The following is a 17,943-nucleotide window of genomic DNA, read 5'->3' on the forward strand; positions in this document are numbered from 1 at the left end:
AAGTGCAACAGCCAACCGTAGAACGCGTTCATCAGGACCCCATTTGTGCTACAACGTACGTGTGCACACATACACCTGTGCACAGCACGTCGATGTACAAACACCCGTGAGTTCACGGGATCGCCAAGAGGATACGTACAGGGTGTTCCTTGTGGGAAAGAGAACCTCGTTTCCCAGTTTACGTCTCATTTATCGCCATTCTTGCTAACAGTTCGTAGTTGGGGTGGGGGAAGTGGCAATCCTCCCGTTACAAGACACGACGGGCGAAAGCCTTACGTTTTGGTGTCCTTCGCTTCCTTATGCATAATCTCCAAGATCATCTTACACGCAGAGGAGCAGCCCTCGGGGGTGGAGTGGACACTGATGGCCTTCTCCGCAGCGCCTGCGTTCTCCTTCCTGTGCACGTCGATCCTGAGGACCACAAGGTCAAAGACGGTTAGGCGTCCCTGGTGAAAGCCAGGGTCGTCTTCCCACTCCCGGCCACCTTTCCTCAACCGAAGGTACAGAAGGGGCCCTTGGAACACGTCCAAGTGAAGAATGGGAGGGGCAGAGAAAGGGCCAGGGAAACCCGGCCAGCCTGCCGCTCCGGATTGTGTCTCAACCAAGAGGTGGGGAGGGACAACGGTGGCGTCTGGGGTGGGAACACGGGGTTGGCGGACGTCAGCCCACGGCTCGAAAGCTGCACTTCTCCCTTAAATTCTGGATCCCGCCCCGCGTACAACTATAAAGGGAAGGCGAGCTGTCCCAAATTAAAAGTAAATACTAAAGGATGCCTTCACGGTAAGGACACGACGTGACCCGTTCTTTTCCAGAGTACGCTGATCAGCCATAAAGATTAGAGAAGAGGGGTCAACTATACGCGACTGGAAAAAAAAAATTTAAAAAAGGGGATTAGAGGAGCAGCCTCGGTGGATGGGCGATGGGGCAGGATCATGACCTGTTACTGAGGGCCGACTTTGGCCAGGCTGCCCAGCCCTCCGGCCACCAACAGGCAGTACTGAAACCACAGAACACCAAGGAGGGGCTGACTCACAAAGACTAGGTTTGCCCGATGAGACTTTCCTACAAGAAATCACAGAACCCCTCTAAGGTCTGTGCGGCCCAGCCGCTGCCACCAAATGGCCCGCCCCAGGCCTTTTCAACACCCCCCCCCCCACCCCTACCGGCCCCTGCCTTCCTAAGAGGCCGTGACTGGAAGCAGGGACCCCCGAACGAACACAGAGAAAAGGGAACGCGTTCCAGGCAACATTTCCTAAGAGGTCAATACTGAGGCTCCTCGGTGTGCTTCCCGGAGGCACCCGACCTCCATCTCCCAGCAGCCAAGACTCACTTGGACTGGGTCTGTTTCGTGATGTTTCGGATGGTGGCCCCCTCCTTGCCAATGATGGCACCCACATACTGGGTGGGCACCAGGAGCCGCAGGGGTATGTCCACTTGCTGCTGCTTGGCCGGGGCCCCCGCCGCCACAGGGGAGCCCTGGCGGGGCTGACCCCGAGAGCCAAAGCCTCCTCGGCGCCCGTTCTCAGGACCCTGTGCTATCTGCTCGTCGGGAATGTAGGAGACCTTTAAGGCGTGGTTCTCCAGCTGGTGGCCATTCAGCTTCATGATGGCTCTGGGGACAGAGGGAGAATCTACCGGTCACACCAATCCATGCCAGTCACAGCAAATGCCCTCCGCGTGTAAAGCACGCTGGGTTCCAAACTGGAACCCGCTAAAAGCCAGGGAGATGACCACGTGCCCCCCCTCCCCCTTCCAACCTCCACCTCAGAGAACTTTCCAGTCTAGATGGCTGATGACATCGAAGGGAAACCTACGTCGGTGGTTTCCATCGGGCTCATGAATTTCAGCCACATAATAATTTCAATCATAAGACTCACGTGAGAATCGCAGGTCGTGATGGTGAATAAATGTTAACAGATAAAAAGAGGATGACACAAGAGGCTTGTTTTTGCACCTGCTGAGTCTGGCACCTCCCATGTTTGATGAAACCGTACGAAAAAAAAAAGAGAGAGCCACAGCGCCCTGCTTACCACTTGGAAGCAGGAGTTTAAGTGTATCTGGAAATGTCTGCCAACCTGGGGTGTTCTTCACCCCTGTGCAGGACGACGTGCTCCATCCAGTCCCACACTGGCTGATGCAGGTTAGAAATATCAACAAGGCAACAACAGCCAGAGGAGAGTGTTGCCGTGACGTTCAAAGCCAGGCTAAGGACCATACACTGGCCACAAGGGGCAGTAGGGACTTCCAGAAAATTCTGAGCCGTCTGAGCCCATGAGCCAGCCAAAAGGAAAATGGGGGCAGGACGCCTGTCTGGCTCAGTCGCCAGAGTATGCTAACGCTTGATCTCGAGGTCGTGAGTTCAAGCCCCTCGCTGGGAGGAGAGATTACTTTGAAAAATATTTAGGAGCGCCTGGCTGGCTCAGCTGGAAAAGAATGCGACTCTTGATCTCAGGGTCGTGAATGCAAGCCCCGCGTTGGGTGTAGAGATTACATAAAAATAAATACACTTTTATAAAAAATAAATAAAGAAGAAAAGACAGTGGTTATTTGAGGAAGTAGTGGGACTTTACGACGTTAACACTAGGTTGCAGGGCACCGAAAAGATAAAGGTGGCCTGCCGCAGGAACAAGAAAGCCACCAAAAGCAAACGGGTCGGATATAAATGAGTACACGCACAAAATGTACAAACTCTGTCAGCACCAGTGGGTGAGAAGTGTAACTGCTCAGCCCAAGGGCTTAAGGAGCTAGAAATCGTGGGTGTGACGGGACAAAAAGGATCCTGCAAAAGGCATAAACTGGGCTCACGGCATCGCCGCAATAAAATGTCTGCCCCCGCCACATCAGAAGATGAACAAATCCCTTTTGTAGAGCTCGCAGTTCCTCCCGACTACCACTAGATGGAGCCATCAACACAGCAAAGGCCCTCTGCACTTCCAGGGTATACCTTTCCTGGGAGGTCTTTGGGTCCGTTCCCTTCCATGTGTTTGCTATCGATCCCTGAGTTTCTGGGTTTCTGTACCTCTGAGATCCCTGAACCAACAGACAAGAGTCTGGGATTGGCTATCACCATAACCGAACCGAAGGAGTAACTCCCGCCGGCCAGGCCCCCAAGCCTGTGGAAGCAGGGATACCTGGCTCCCAATACCCCACAAAAGACCCTCCCTGCCCCACTTTCCGGCCCACTCACTGCCTGGTCTGTTCCCGGTTGGAATAGGTGACATTCACCACTGCCGTCTCACTCTCGGTGTTCACTGGGGGAGCAAAACAGAGGCCAAGGTTAGAGCCGTGAGATCTGGAGATGCCACCGATGAACCCCAAGTGTTAAAAGCTCATCTTTCCAGGTTATGAGAAGTTACATGCGTTATGAGAAGGAAAGAGCTGAATGACAAGGCAAAATACTTCCCCTAATTTAGGCCCCTCTCACCAGAACTGGAAAACTGAAATTAACCTGTTTTGCATTTTCCTTTCTGTGTCTTCCTTTGATTGTCCCTACCCAGCCCCTCAGAATCTGGGCAATAAAAGGGTGTGATCAACACATCAGCAGTTAGGCGGCAGGAACACACACACACACACACACACACACACACACACACACACACACACCTGGCTTGGGATACAAATTTATTCTCGGGAAGTTAAACTAGTTAAAACTCCACACACACAGAGATTGGCAAGCCAATGTCCTGACGGGTCATTCCAAAGATCTTGACAGGGGAAACGCACATGCACTCTATCATGACTTCATGGCACATGCCATTAATCCCATCAACGTCCTAGGCTCTCATCATGAAACCCCTTGGTCTTCATTTGATTACCATATACTCTTTCCTACGGGAGACTGGGCTGGACGTTAGAATTCCAGGCGATCTGGGGACATACTTCTCATTTTAAATGAATAAAATTAACCTGTCTCGTGCACCACTGTCTTTTGATTTGGGTCTCCTGGGCCTGCTCAGCCCTGGGGTGGAGGACACTTGACAAAAACCACGCCTCTCTCCCAACCATGCTGAGGGTGAGTCAGTGGGCCACAAATCCTTAGGGCAGACCACTCTTTAACCCCTCTGGCCTTCCTCCACAGAGCTCTCCCACCACAGTGGTGAGGGAGATTCTCCAAGAATCATCATCTTTCCAGTTAAACTGACACACAGTCATGAACGAAACCAACGAAAGTTCTGCCTTCCCAGAGCTTACGTTCCGGCTGGCACAGACATCAGTAAGCACAATAAGCAAATTCTACGGGAGCATCACAGATCGATCAAGGCCACGGAGAAACGTAAACCAGGGTAAAGGAAGCGGTGGTGAGGAGTAACGATCTTAAATGCGGTGGGCAGAAAGGAAAATTGACACTCGAAGACTCTGCTGTCCAGCAAAACCAAACATTTCCCACTCTCTTCTCTCCTCCAGGTAGCAGGCGTCCCCTCCTGATACAGTTCCTCGTGCCATCGCTCCCTGGTGAGCCCCACACAGATTTAAACTCATGTGGGCTCCTGCCGGGCTGCCCGGTGAGGCTCCCGATGTGCTCCCAAGCCAGGGCTCCGTCTTGCCGTTTGTCCAGGAATAACTCCGTCATTAGTCTAACGCATGAGCAGTACCGGGCAATGGTTATCAGTGTGCCCGGTCGTGTCTTGGCAAATATTTATGATGAAAGGGCAAGCTACAGGATCAGAGCAGAAGATCCTGTTTGATGGGCCCTGACCTTGGTACAGGCACATATTTCCATCTAGAGTGATTTCTAGCTCGTACCTTTCCATGGAGACTTGAGAGGCAATTTTAAATCTTCACGAGCTGATGATGCACATTCCTTGAAGAACTACAAACTCAAATAGTACAAGCTTTTCTACTGGCCAAGCTCTACCATCGTATGCCCAACCAAAATCACTCCACATTTTAGCTCCTTTCTTCTGAAACTTATTTATAATCTTAAACAATGGAGAATCCTCAGAAATCGTAGCCAAATGTGCTCTGACCTAGACCGCTTTCTTATTATTTCTGCTGTGGGCCCACTCTTGAAAGACTATGCCTCCCCATCACTATGTGCCAAGGAATAAATCTTCGGCTTTTTTTTTTTTTGTAATTATTATTATTGACCCAAGATGTGCACCTGACAATCAGAGCTTCTAAAAAGAGACCACCAGTTGACGGACGAGTCCAGCCAAACAAAGAATCACGAAGCTTTTAAAGTAAAAAAAAGGCTGCAGACATACTCAGGCCGAGCACCCAATTTCCATTCTTAAACTACGGCTTTTAGGGGCGCCTGGGTGGCGCAGTCGGTTAAGCGTCCGACTTCAGCCAGGTCACGATCTCGCGGTCTGTGAGTTCGAGCCCCGCGTCAGGCTCTGGGCTGATGGCTCAGAGCCTGGAGCCTGTTTCCGATTCTGTGTCTCCCTCTCTCTCTGCCCCTCCCCTGTTCATGCTCTGTCTCTCTCTGTCTCAAAAATAAATACATGTTAAAAAAAATAAAAATAAATAAATAAAACAGCGGGACCCCATTCTACTGTGCTTGATCCCTATGGGGCCTAGGGACACCATGCTGGAAATGAGCCACCTTGCTCACTCACAGGAGAAACCCGTCCCAGAGATAAACGGCCCAGTCAAACTAGGAGAACATGCCCACAGCCCCCGTGTGGTGTATCTCCCTCCAAGCCATAGTCTGCCTGTCTTCTTTCGGTACACCAGGTAGATGTGGTCACGGAAAAGGAAGCAAAGAAGATCCCCCCCCCCCCCCAACTCCTACCCTCCTTCCCCGCCACCCACCCCCTCTGCACTCTTACCTTGCTCGCAATTCTCCACTGTACCATATTGGGCCAGCAGGCTATCCAGCACCTAGGAGCACAGAGAAGGGAGGAAGGCTACTCTGGGCATCCCAGGAACTGAGACAAAGCCAGCCCCAGACACCCCTCACCCCAAAGCACAGTGGCACAGGCCGAGCCTTAGATGGGGACTGAATACTACGGGTTCGGCTTACCCTTTCTGGGGCGTCGACACTAGCAGTGACCTTTCGGGGTATCTTTACAGAAATGTGCTTGAGCACAAAAAAGCATTTAAGGGCCGTTCTGGAAGTGGACTTGGGCCGCCAGGGTCCCTGAGTCAATTTCTGCCATCATTAAGTTTGGGGCCCGAGGAACATCCTACCCACCTCCGTAACGCCTCTCACCACAGGGCCAAGCCCAAAGGGCTAACACTGGTAGTCCTAGGCTGAGGATGAGATCCAAGCAACCTTCCTCAGCACTAGCAGCCCTGGCCTACCCCCAGGCCACCAGGGAACCTCCCCAGTCGTCTCTACCAACTCAGACTGACCGGGACTTCCCTTCCGGTCTCCGCTACCCCACCCACTGAGTCTCCCCCAATCACTTACTTCCCAACGAAGCTGGGGTGGGATATTTCGAATCTGGATTTTCCGACTCCTGAAATTAGAAGGAACAGGATTAGTGACGGCTCCGGATGCTTCAGGAGCCTCTGACCTCGAGGTGTTTAATCCCTGCCTCAGTCTTTAGCTCCCTCCCTTCTGTTCAACACCGAAGTCTGAGAATCCCTGAACGATAACCTTTGGGGATACAGAATTGGTGCAGGGGTGCCTCACTCCAGAGAGTAAATTATCAGTGCTACCACAGATGGGAAACCTGAAACCAGATGCCCTAAGCACCAGGGCCGCGGAATTCCCTAAAACTCGCGTCTGCTGTGTCTATCCCTCTACTGAGGTGTTACTGATCCTTTTCTCCAGTAAGCGTCTTTTACCTCCCACTACGTTTCAGGCACTTGGAATACAAAGCTGCTACAGAAAACATCAGTCACTGATCTGCTACCTATTTAATTGCTGCCTACCTCGCGCTGGACTTTGCTCTAGATGCTGGGGACCCGGCGATAAACAAAACAAAGTCCCTGGCCTCAAGGTGCTCACCATTTATTAGGGGAGACATACGTGCAGCCAAATTACAGCAGGATAATAGTGCGGTCGTCAAGTGGTTTTTATACAGGTCTGGATTTCAATCTGTATTCCACTTTTAACAGCACTGTTCTTAAAATTTGACCTCTTTGAGGCTCACTTTCCTTTCTTTGTAAAAGGGGAATCATCCCTACTCACAGGGTTTAAGGTGCTGTTAGGTAATATTAGAGCTTAGCAAAGAGCTTCAAGTACTCAGAAGTGTTGTAACAGAGGCATCTTGGAATGCTCCGGCCAGAATGGCTAACACACAACACATCATCACGACCACTCCTCCTCCCAAATGACTACACCCTCTCCTTCCCAGCTTTCAAATACCTCTTAAAAATGTGGTCTCCCCACCACCCCCACCCCCACCCCCCGGCCCCCGGCCCCCGGCACCTGCAGGAAGGCTTTGAGGTTCAACGTTGACTCCCAAGGCAATTAACTGCTCACCACCCAAATCAATGCCCTAATCCCTGGGCTTACAACATTTCAATTGACTTGATCTTCATCGGTCAACTGTCATTTGGTCTTTGCATGTATCCTGGATCACAAACTTAGTTCAGGGACAAGGTCCAAGGAAATTCTGACGGCATGAGGGAAAACTGGCCTGGGAAGCAAGAAAATCCAGTTCTAGCCCTTAAATTACCCTGACTGGGTCTTCAACTGACTAAGCCAAGTAAGTTTCAGGCCTCAGTGTTCCTAACAAGGCCCACGTCGGCTCTTGCCAGGCTGGGGGGGGGGGGGGGGCGGGCGGGAGTGTAAACACATGGGAACAAGAGAAAGGATGCTGAGCTCTAACTGAAATGGTTCCCTCTTGGCTCTGTCCTGAGCCAGCTCACTCACGATGCCATCCCTGTGACCTCAAGTGTCTTCAGCTGCAAAATGGAAACCAAAGGGTCTCTAAGATCCCTTCTAGCTATGCAGCTCTGAGCACATAAAGTCTTTGTTGATGAAATACACTACTAAGGAAACCTCTCCCCGGGACGAAACAACTTCAGGGCAAAGGAGGATAGGTGTTGAGAAGCTGTGTGTGGCTTTCTCGGTTGATTTGGTTCGTGAACCCGACCTAAAGTCAGACAACTGTGCAGGACAAAAAGAGTAACCAGAAGAAGTCAGTCCAGTTCTGTGGGTCCTCTGTGGATCGCATACCGGACCACCTTCTTCGATTTCGTTCACAGGCAAAAGAGGGAGCCCCACGGTCTCTGCCCCTGCGAGGGACGTCCCATACAGCACTCATTTTGTGCCCAAATGGGCAGAGAAAACTCAAGAACCCTCACAGTGCAAGTCCAACTCTTGGAGGGTTGAGGTTACACCATTCAAAGACTGAGGACACTGATCTAGCCTGATGCCAATGACCGGAGTCACTCAAGCTGAGGGAGGAGGCCCTAACAAACTCTTCTGGATGGAAGAGGTGGGGGCGGCCTGCCTGGGAGTTCAAACCTGCAAGGGCTTAAAGCAACCCCTGTACAGGAGCTCAGTTTGAAGATGGCTCTTTCGAGAGGGTCCCTTAGTGTAATCTCAGGTCAAAAGTCAAAAGTACCCTCCCCCTCCTCCTTCAAACTCCCAGTTTTAGGGGCTTTCTTTTCAGGGTAGGGAAGAGTTGGGGAGGGGATGAGGTGAGGAAATCAAATCTCAGTTTGGGATTTTAATCCATATCCTGAAAGCAATGGCAGTCTGGAATGTCTGGAATGTTCCAGGAGAAGGAGGGGGAGGAGGGCAGGGCCACACAACCAATGAAAGAAAAGACCTCCTGGCAGCCCCCTCCCACCCCCAATAGGCAGGGACTCACCCACCCCTCCAGGACACACACACACCCAATCCTGGGAAACCATGCCAGGCTCCTTCAGGCCTCCAAACCTCCTTTCAGCAAAGCCCCCAACCCTGATAAAAGCACAACAGAAGCCACGAAGGCCCTTTGTCTTTTAAGCCCTTGGCCTGGTTTCTATTACTTATGGTGCTACCTAATTTCTTTCAGGCCCAGAGCACATGGGGCAATGTCGGGAACTACACCCAGTACCCCCTTCCCGGGACCCCCGCGTAACTCCCAAACTATGTAGGCCTGATGCACGCTGGGCCGGGGCAGTGCGCCGAGGGCTTGGGAGTCCACGGAAGAAGCTAAGAGCATTTGATAGGGTACTTCCTTGCTCTGTACCTTGGTTTCTTCCTGTGGAAACCGATAAAGCTTTTGTGAGGGCTTAAAAGAGACAAGGCATGTGAATTGGGGCACCTGACTCGGAGGGAGTGCTCCATCCCTATCCAGGTCCCTCAGGAGCCTACAGGGGTCCAGACAAGGATGGGAGGAGACCGCCAGGTAGGGCCGACAATGAGCACTCAACGTGATGGTAACCGTTGTAAGTATTCAGGTTGCCGTGCTGAGGAAATCGTGGGAAATACCACTGCCCATAGTCCCACTCCCCCGCCTCCCTTGACAACCAAAGGGTTCTAGTTCGGCCCAGGGACCCACTCCACATTCTAGAGCATCAGCTCCCACTACGGTCGCGCGGCACCTTTACTCTACAGGCAGCAGGGCTCTAGAGTCTGAGCGGAGCCTGGAGGGCCTGAACCCCAACATCGCTTGTTCAGAAAAGGCCAGAGAATGCCTAGAGGTACAAGAACAACCACCCGTCCGTCCACGAAGGAGCTGACAAACCTGTTGAGTGATAGCTCTTGGCAGCGAAGGCAATGGTTTCGCCAACCTAATTGCTTCCCTGGGTGCCAACACCCTGTGGCTTCTGACCTCTTTGCCTGCCCGGATCTGAAGGCATTGCTTGCCCTGACCGTGCCCTGGGGCAGCTCCCAGTACAGAGCAACCACAGGGGATTGATTTCTCTAATGGCGGTGGGGGAGAGGGGAAGGCCACAGAGCCGAGTGACCATTTCTTCTTTCTAGCCCTGGGAAGATTCCAGGAGAGAACGGAGGGAGAGAGCACCCATTCAACGGCAGCAGGAGCTAAGCAGCAAACCAAGAATTTCAGGAAGGACAGGAGTTGGGTATCAGGAAAGGGATGTGGTTGGGAGTTCTCCCTGGGAAGGAAGCTCTCATCCTTTTCACCTTTTCAGAGAAGTATACACGGGGAAGGAAAACAGGTCAATTAGGGAAGGGCCTAACACTTGAGGAATACTTGAAAGATTCCAAGCTGAGATTCTGCACTTGCTTAGAAGACTCCCATGACCCATGATGCTGGGGGTCCATGGCTCCCTTTTAGAGACCAGGGCCCCAAGAATGGGAGATTCTCAACCCAAGATTGAGTATCTTGGCCAAGTCACACAGAGTCAGGCTTTGAACTCAAAACCTGTCTGATTCCAGGCTCGGTGCACTGTCCCCTGAGCTGCTGTTTTGAAGGAAGAAAAGGAACAAAAAAAGCCTTTGCCAAAATACAGTCAAAGTTAGGCCGCGGGACAAATTAAAAATATTCGGAGTTCATACAACACGGTGAACAATGGGCCCGGCTAAAGTGGGTACTGTTCTCCAATAAATCAGAACATTCCACCCGTAATTTCTCGAGCTTAGTAACTTTCCCTAGCTGCGTAGTTCCGTGAGTGGGTGAAGCGATTCTATGGCGTAATTGAACACTGACTAGATATCTGATTACACTATTAAGAACTAATGATTCCTCAAGTTCTCATATTTTAAAAAAAACCATTACAGATAAAATAAGGTGTCTAGAATTTGCTCCAAAATAATCAGGGGGTGAAGAAAACACTGATCAGATAGGAGTTGGTAATTTTTTGTTTATTTATTTACTTAGAGACAGGAAGAGAGAAAATCAGAAGCAGGCTCTCTGTTGCAAGCGCACGGCCTGATGCGGGGCTCAATCTCACGAACCAGGAGATCATGACCTGAGCTGAAATTGAAGAGGCGGACGCTTAACCGACTGAGCCCCCCAGGCGCCCCATGGGTTGGTAATTTTTAAAGCAAGGTGATGGGTACACGGGAGATTACGTTATCCTTTCTACTTTTTTGTATTTGTTTCCCATCATTAAAATTGTTTTTTAAATTACTCTAGCTCACCCAGCTTTTTTTTTTAATGTTTATTTTTGAGACAGAGAGAGAGAGCACGAACGGGGCAGGAGTAGAGAGAGGGGGAGACACAGAATCTGAAGCAGGCTCCAGGCTCCAAGCTGTCAGCACAGAGCCCGACGCGGGACTCAAACTCATGAGCCGTGAGGTCATGACCTGAGCCAAAGCCGGATACTTAACCGACTGAGCCACCCAGGCGCCCTATAGCTCACCCCGTTTTAAAGTCACAGCAGGTTCTAAATGAATGCATCTAACAAATGAGGTTTTCCAGTTGGTGTTGTATTAGCAAGAATGCGAGCCTCTGGGGGCGCCTGGGTGGCGCAGTCGGTTAAGCGTCCGACTTCAGCCAGGTCACGATCTCGCGGTCCGTGAGTTTGAGCCCCGCGTCGGGCTCTGGGCTGATGGCTCGGAGCCTGGAGCCTGTTTCCGATTCTGTGTCTCCCTCTCTCTCTGCCCCTCCCCCGTTCATGCTCTGTCTCTCTCTGTCCCAAAAATAAATAAACGTTAAAAAAAAAAAATTAAAAAAAAAAAAAAAAAAGAATGCGAGCCTCTGCTGTGAGCCTGCAGAGGACAGAATGGGGGCTCCCTGCAGGGCAGAATGCACCCTAGGTATAAGGAAGAACTCCAAGTCTCCTGGAGCAAAGCTGAAAACTGCCCCAGGGAGTGTTGGATTCTTCTTTCCGCCCCCATAGCCACAGGGGAAGGTGCCATCTTCAGTCAAGCAGATGACCTCACCCCTCTCTAGGAGGGGTTCCTTTAAACCAGGGTGGGGTCAACCAGTGGAAGGTGGGGGGAGGGAAGCAGCAACAGGTTTTGGAAATCTTGTCAAGCTCTGGGCCCCTTATCAAAAGTCAAACCTGGACTTTCATCTCTGCAGAGAACCAGGATTAAACTGGGATTTCCAGATTAGATCCTGCACCTCTACGCCTCCCCCTGGCTGTGATTTTCTGACTAACAGGCTATGTGGCCTCGGGCAAGTCAAACCTTCAACTCCCCGGACCTCAGTTTCTCACATCTGGGAAACAAGGATTAGGATTAGCCTTTTACCGAGTCTTGCGTTCCCCAGACAGGGATCAAGTCGGTCCACCTGTAGGAAAAGGCTTTTTTTTTTTTTTTTAATTTTTTTTTTCAACATTTATTTATTTTTGGGACAGAGAGAGACAGAGCATGAACGGGGGAGGGGCAGAGAGAGAGGGAGACACAGAATCAGAAACAGGCTCCAGGCTCTGAGCCATCAGCCCAGAGCCTGACGCGGGGCTCGAACTCACGGGCCTCGAGATCGTGACCTGGCTGAAGTCGGACGCTTAACCGACTGCGCCACCCAGGTGCCCCGAAAAGGCTTTCTTAATCAGAGGAATTTTCTGGGCCCTGATGGTCTTAGGTTAAGTGGTTCTGAAGACGCCCCCCTGCCTTTTTTGAGACTTGGGTTTCCATTAGCAGTGTGAGAAAAGGTAAGAACACTCTACGCCAGAAAAACTCCAACAGTTTGCACACAATTTCAAGATTTCAGGAGCTAATGAAAACTTCGGAATCCATCCGTTATGTCCCAAATTAAGACATCCTCCCACACATCTACGCATTTAACTCTTCCCAATGACGTCCAAGTCTTCATTCGAGCCTACAGGTATCTTCTCAAAAAGCTGGGAAGAAACTAACCCAAGGCAATTAGAAAATAAGCTTGGCCGGGGATGGGGCTCGAGTTATCACGTGCACGTTGGAAAAGAGCAAAGATGTTACACACCGGCAGACGCATCATGCTTGCTCAATCCTAAGAAGCAGTCAAGAAACTCGCTACCGTGACTTGCCTCAAGGTTTCTGTAGACCAGCTGCCGTAGTCATTCATTCCATAGATTTTCCTGGCACCTACTAAGCACTGGGCCCATGCTGTCTACACCACAGTAGCCGCTCGTCACATGTGGCTTGGGAGCAACTGCAATGTGGCTACCGCAACCGGGATCATAATTTTCTTGTCTTCTGTGTTTATACAACTTTAACTTTTCCTCCGTAAAAGTTGTGAAGTCTAAATACAGATCAAACGTTTCCGATGAAAACTTACTAGCAACTGAATCAGGACAGGCCCTAAGCGTAAAAAAACATGCACCAGATTCTTTACCACTTTGTACCCCACCCCCCAAGATAGAGACTTCATTATTACATTGATGGCATGCTGCATGAATAATACTTTGAATTTTCCAGGGGCACCCGGGCGGTTCAGGCGGTTAAGCATCCCAACTCTTGATTTCGGCTCAGGTCATCATCTCATGGTTCGTAAGATCAAGGCCCGAGTCGGGCTCTGTGCTGGCAGTGCAGAGCCAGCTTGGGATTCTCTCTCAACAAATAAATAAACGTTAACGATAACAATACTTTGAACTTTTCAATTAATGTTAGGATTAATCCTTTTCATTATTTTCACTCTTTTCTGACATGGGTCTTAGAAAATTCCAAAAATCAAAAACAATCTAAGCAAAATGGAAAGAAAGAGAGAAAGAAAGAAAGAAAGAAAGAAAGAAAGAAAGAAAGAAAGAGAGAAAGAAAGAAAGAAAGAAAGAAAGAAAGAAAGAAAGAAAGAAAGAAAAAGAAAATTTACTTACGTATGTGGCTCTCACTGCATTTCTACTGCAGGAGGCTGAGAGGTGCTACAGTGCAGAGCTAACATGATGGAAGACAGGCATGCCTTCTGCTCTCATGGAGAAGACAGTCCAGGAGGAGACCCCATTTTGTTGGGGATGGGAGGAGGGAACAGACAGGTTAACTGGAGAGGAGAGGGCGGCTGTCCACTGGATCCCTTCAGAAGTGGGTGATGCTGTGGACTTCTCTCAACAAGAGAGTCCCCTGTGACTAGTGCTGGAGTAGAAGCACCCTCCCGAAGCTGGCTCTCCTCCCAGTGTCTTCCAGCTGGAAGTCACACATAAAAGATGTCCCAAAGTGCCAACCTCTGCCTTTTCCATAAGATCACCACTGACCCCATCCTTCCTCCCCACCCTGCCCCCGCACCCCTGTAGGGTGGAGAGGTGAAGAAAATAATGGTCCAGGAAAGCCTCTGAAGGAGGCGGACCTGGCACGCTCCAGGCATGGCAGTAGCTGAGAAAGGGGGCGGGGTTGGGGGGGGGGAGGAGGAGCTGGCACCGTGCCCAGGGCTCCATGCCAGGCTGATCCAGAGGCAGGGCAGCCAGACAGGCAGGCTGTCGGGTGGGCTGATGGGCAGGGTAGGGGCTGGAAAGGAAAATATTAACCTACTGAAAGGTACAAGACCAGGCAGAGCAGATGCACCACCCAGGTGAATGCCAGGGTGTAGGTGGGGGTACGGGAAGGCAGGGACACCACTGGGTGTATCTGTGGTCCTGTGAACATGGTCTTTTTTTTTTTTTTTTAATGTTTGTTTATTTATTTTGAGAGAGAGAGAGAGAGAGAGAGCGAGCGAGCAGGGCAGGGTCGCAGAGCAAGAGAGGGAGACAGAATCCCAAGCAAGCTCTGCATGGTCAGCGCGGAGCCTGATGCGGGGCTCGAACTCACAAACCCTGCGATCATGACCTGAGCCGAAACCCAGAGACGGACGCCTAACCGACTGAGCCACCCAGGCGCCCCAGTGTGAACATGTTGTTTTAAATGTATGTAGCACACACGTACTGTCCCACATGTGCTGATTCCTGTGCTAATAATGCCGGAGACAAGCAGAAGGGAAAAAGCAAATCTCCAGAAGAGACTCTGAAATGAACCACACAGCCTTCTCCTTCGAAGGCTCTGTACTATGTTTAACGTGCTCCTGGCCTACCTGGAGGCAGAGAAGAAGGATGATGGGGTGAGGGATCGCTAGGCTTCTTATGGGACCAAGGACACACACATGCATGCATGCGCGCGCGCGCACGCACACACACACACACACACACACACACAGCCCGTAAGCCAGCACTGGGAAGTTCCCGTTAAAGGAGATCAGATTCATAGACTGAGCAGGAGAGGAGGAGTAAGCCCCTCGAGGCTGAGAGGGTCCTCAACCAGTCACCTCCATTTGACAGTTGGAGAAACGGGGGCTCAGAAAAAAGGAAAAGCTTGCCTTGGCAGCTGTAAGGCAGAACTAGAACTCAGCTCTCCTTCCAGGCTGGCGTGTGCTCATCTCACCAAACCTTGCTGCTTTCTCTCTGACAAGAAGTGTTAACACAGCAGAAGCCTGTATAGCCCCCATGTCAGCAGCAGGAAAAATGCCCATATTCTGTATGGCTAAGCGCGTGCCAACTGGCTTTTACTGCATGCGGCTCTAATTTGGGCACAGGGTTTAACTCGCAGAAAAGCTAACTATACTATAATACGGCTGGATGACTGTCAGAGAAACGTTAGCAGCGTAAGAGGGTAGTCACCAAAAACTCTTGCGAATTTTCGTGTACGTCTAGGGACAGGCGAGGAAGCAAAGGTGAGACACGGAGCAGGGGAGGCGTTCACTGGTGTTAGCAAGCAAACCTCAAAGACGAATACTTTGCTCAATTCACTCATCTTGGAAATACATGGTTTGACAAGACAGCCCACGTTTTTTTCTTGCCCATCTGGGCAGCACCAGAGGAAGCCAAAACAGAAGCTCTGAGACAGTGGAGCTCTTTCCAGACAAATTTCAAGTCCGCCCGGGGCCAACTGCCTCTCCCTCCCTCCACCTTGCTCTCTGCCTAGAACTGTTGTCTTTCACCTGAGTGGTTCCTAGAGCGGAGGGGGGGGGGCCGCGTGAGCTCTATCTAGGCCAGTAAGTGTGAGGAAGGGGAATCTGGGGATGGGGAGGTGGGCAGAAGCAGCCTTCGGAATAAACCTACTGTGCAGGGACAAACGATAACGAGGTGACCCCCGGTGAGCAGCGCAGCCTTCCTAGCGGAGGTAGCGATGGTGTGGGATGACAAATGAACTGTCGCGGGGGCGCCTGGGTGGCTCAGTCGGTGGAGCGTCCGACTTCCGCTCAGGTCACGGTCTCGTGGTTCGTGGGTTCGAGCCCCGCGTCGGGCTCTGTGCTGACAGCTCAGAGCCTGGAAGCTGCTTCGGATTCTGTGTCTGTCTCTCTCTCTCTCTCTCTGCCCCTCCCCAACTCGCGCTTTGTCTCTCGGGGTCTCTCAAAAATGAATGGATGTTAAAAAAAATTTTTTTTTTTTTTTAAAGAAAAGAAATGAACTGTTGCGGACATTGTTCACCACCTTCTTCAGGCTAGCAGTGAGACCTTTCCAGCATCTTCCAGCATATTACCAGTGGGGTAGGCTAATATACTCTTAGAGGGAGGGCTAGAAAGACTATTTCCTGCCCTGACCGCACAAGGGGTGCAGGCTGAACTCTCACCCTCCGGTGGGGGATCTCAGCATTTCTCCAGAAAGCTTAAGAGCCAGAAGATCTGGCACTCTGGGACCCAAAGGAGACCTGGCTGAGGACGGAGCTGGGGCTCGGTGGAAAGCATCATGGGGCATGCCTTGGGAATGGAGAGAGGCTGAGCCTCTCCTCAGCAGGGAACGGCAAACCTGGAGAGCCCAGTTCAAGACAAGATTTTGCAAGGCGGGGGGGGGGGGGGCTCTCAGAAGCAAGGAAGAGGAAACTAGACCAGCCTCAAGAGAAATCAGTCTGCAGTAACTCCATTCCACCCGGAAGGGAAGAAAAGACCCTATGGGACTTAGCATTAATTCTCGGAATCTCGAGTGCTCCCTATGAAAGGATGTAAATGCCTCCCAGTACACATTTTTACAAATGAACATTGATCATCCTGTCAGTGGGCAAGGGGCGCTGGCTGTGTCCCTCCTGCAGGAGGGTAACCACCTCAAGGGATTCACTCCTGTCTCCCCTCCGGCTGCCGGCCAAGACCTGTTGTTGGTAGTCGCAAACTTCAGGAAGCTGGTGTTTGTTTCTTCCTCGTGGGGTGAGTAGTTCATCGGAACAACTCTCCTCGGACACGGACACCCATCCTGCCTCTCTACCCTTCCCCAGCCCAGGGCAGAAGGACCGCGGCCGGGGTGGGGCTGCACCGGCGCGTCCCAAGATGGTGCAGCAGGCAAGGAAGGTCGCAGGCCTGCCAGGAGCCCCAGGGTGGCGAGCGGGGCCTTCCGGCGAGGAGGGCCGAGGAGGGCCGCGGAAAGCGGGGGCAGGCAGGGCAAAGGAGGAGAAAGAGGTGCCTGGGAAGGGCGGCAGCAGCTGAGGGTGGGGGGAGGGCTGGCAGCAGCTGGGGGGGAGGAGGGGAGCCCTCATGAACGGGCAATTGAGAAGGCCCGAGCAGCTGAGCGGCCGCGCTGGCGTCGCCGGGCCTGCGCCCCACGCGGGCGGCCCCTTCCCCCAGCCCCTCACCTCGCCCAGGGAAAGCTGAGCGCGCGGCCTCCCACCCCAGCCGCTGGGTGGGCCCTGTCGGCAGAGCTCAAGGAGGGGGCAGACGATGCCCCGGTCCCCCCCTTCCCAACCCCCCCCCCCGCCGCCCCCGTCGCAGGCTCGGCAGTCTAGAATGTTCTGCCGCTAGAACCCCCTCGGTACCCCGACTCGCTGGGAGCGGGTCCCGCCCGGCCCAGGGTAGGGGGTGGGGTGGGGTGGGGGCCTCGCCTCCCCGGCGGGGCCCAGAGGGGGAGGGGACAAGCGCCCCCGGGCTGCCGGGTGGGGGTGGGGACGGGACTTTGCCCTTTGTCTCTCTCTCCAGAGCCACCGGCCGAAACCCGACCCCATGAGCGAGCCAGGCAGCCAGCGAGGGGCAGGCTCCCCCTCCGGGGTCCTTTAGTAAATCCAGACCCGACCTCCCTGTGGTCAGGGCTGTGACTGAGGTGGTCCTGTGGGGGAGGGGGCTTCCCGCCTGCAAACAGGCCTGCAAGCATTTAAGTGGGAACCGGTTGGGGGTAGGGGGCCGGGAGAGGGCTGGAAGTGGGGCCGCAGAAGCTGGAGGGGAGAAAATGGCCCGGGAGGCGGCATTCCTTAGAGACCTCGGCCGGGCTGCGGGAGGAGGCAGGACCAGGCCAGGGAGGCCTCCCACCGAGAAGGCAGGAACTGAGGCCCGGGAGTGGGCT

At 52.4% G+C, this 17,943-nt stretch overlaps 1 protein-coding gene across 2 annotated transcripts in view; it reads right to left on the reverse strand.

Annotated features, from left to right (window-relative positions):
* IGF2BP1 (insulin like growth factor 2 mRNA binding protein 1) overlaps window positions 1-17,943 on the reverse strand; it is a 44,289-nt gene that overhangs the window by 11,296 nt on the left and 15,050 nt on the right. For both annotated transcript variants that reach the window (XM_043584146.1, XM_043584147.1), the window contains exons 3-7: window positions 6,356-6,404; window positions 5,772-5,823; window positions 3,188-3,251; window positions 1,331-1,612; window positions 277-411 (exon numbers count right to left, since the gene is read on the reverse strand). In XM_043584146.1, the coding sequence (XP_043440081.1) occupies window positions 277-411; window positions 1,331-1,612; window positions 3,188-3,251; window positions 5,772-5,823; window positions 6,356-6,404 (582 nt within the window). The remainder of the gene's footprint in view (window positions 1-276; window positions 412-1,330; window positions 1,613-3,187; window positions 3,252-5,771; window positions 5,824-6,355; window positions 6,405-17,943) is intronic.

This window comes from Prionailurus bengalensis, chromosome E1 (assembly GCF_016509475.1).
Source record: "Prionailurus bengalensis isolate Pbe53 chromosome E1, Fcat_Pben_1.1_paternal_pri, whole genome shotgun sequence".
NCBI classification, from domain to species: domain Eukaryota; kingdom Metazoa; phylum Chordata; class Mammalia; order Carnivora; family Felidae; genus Prionailurus; species Prionailurus bengalensis.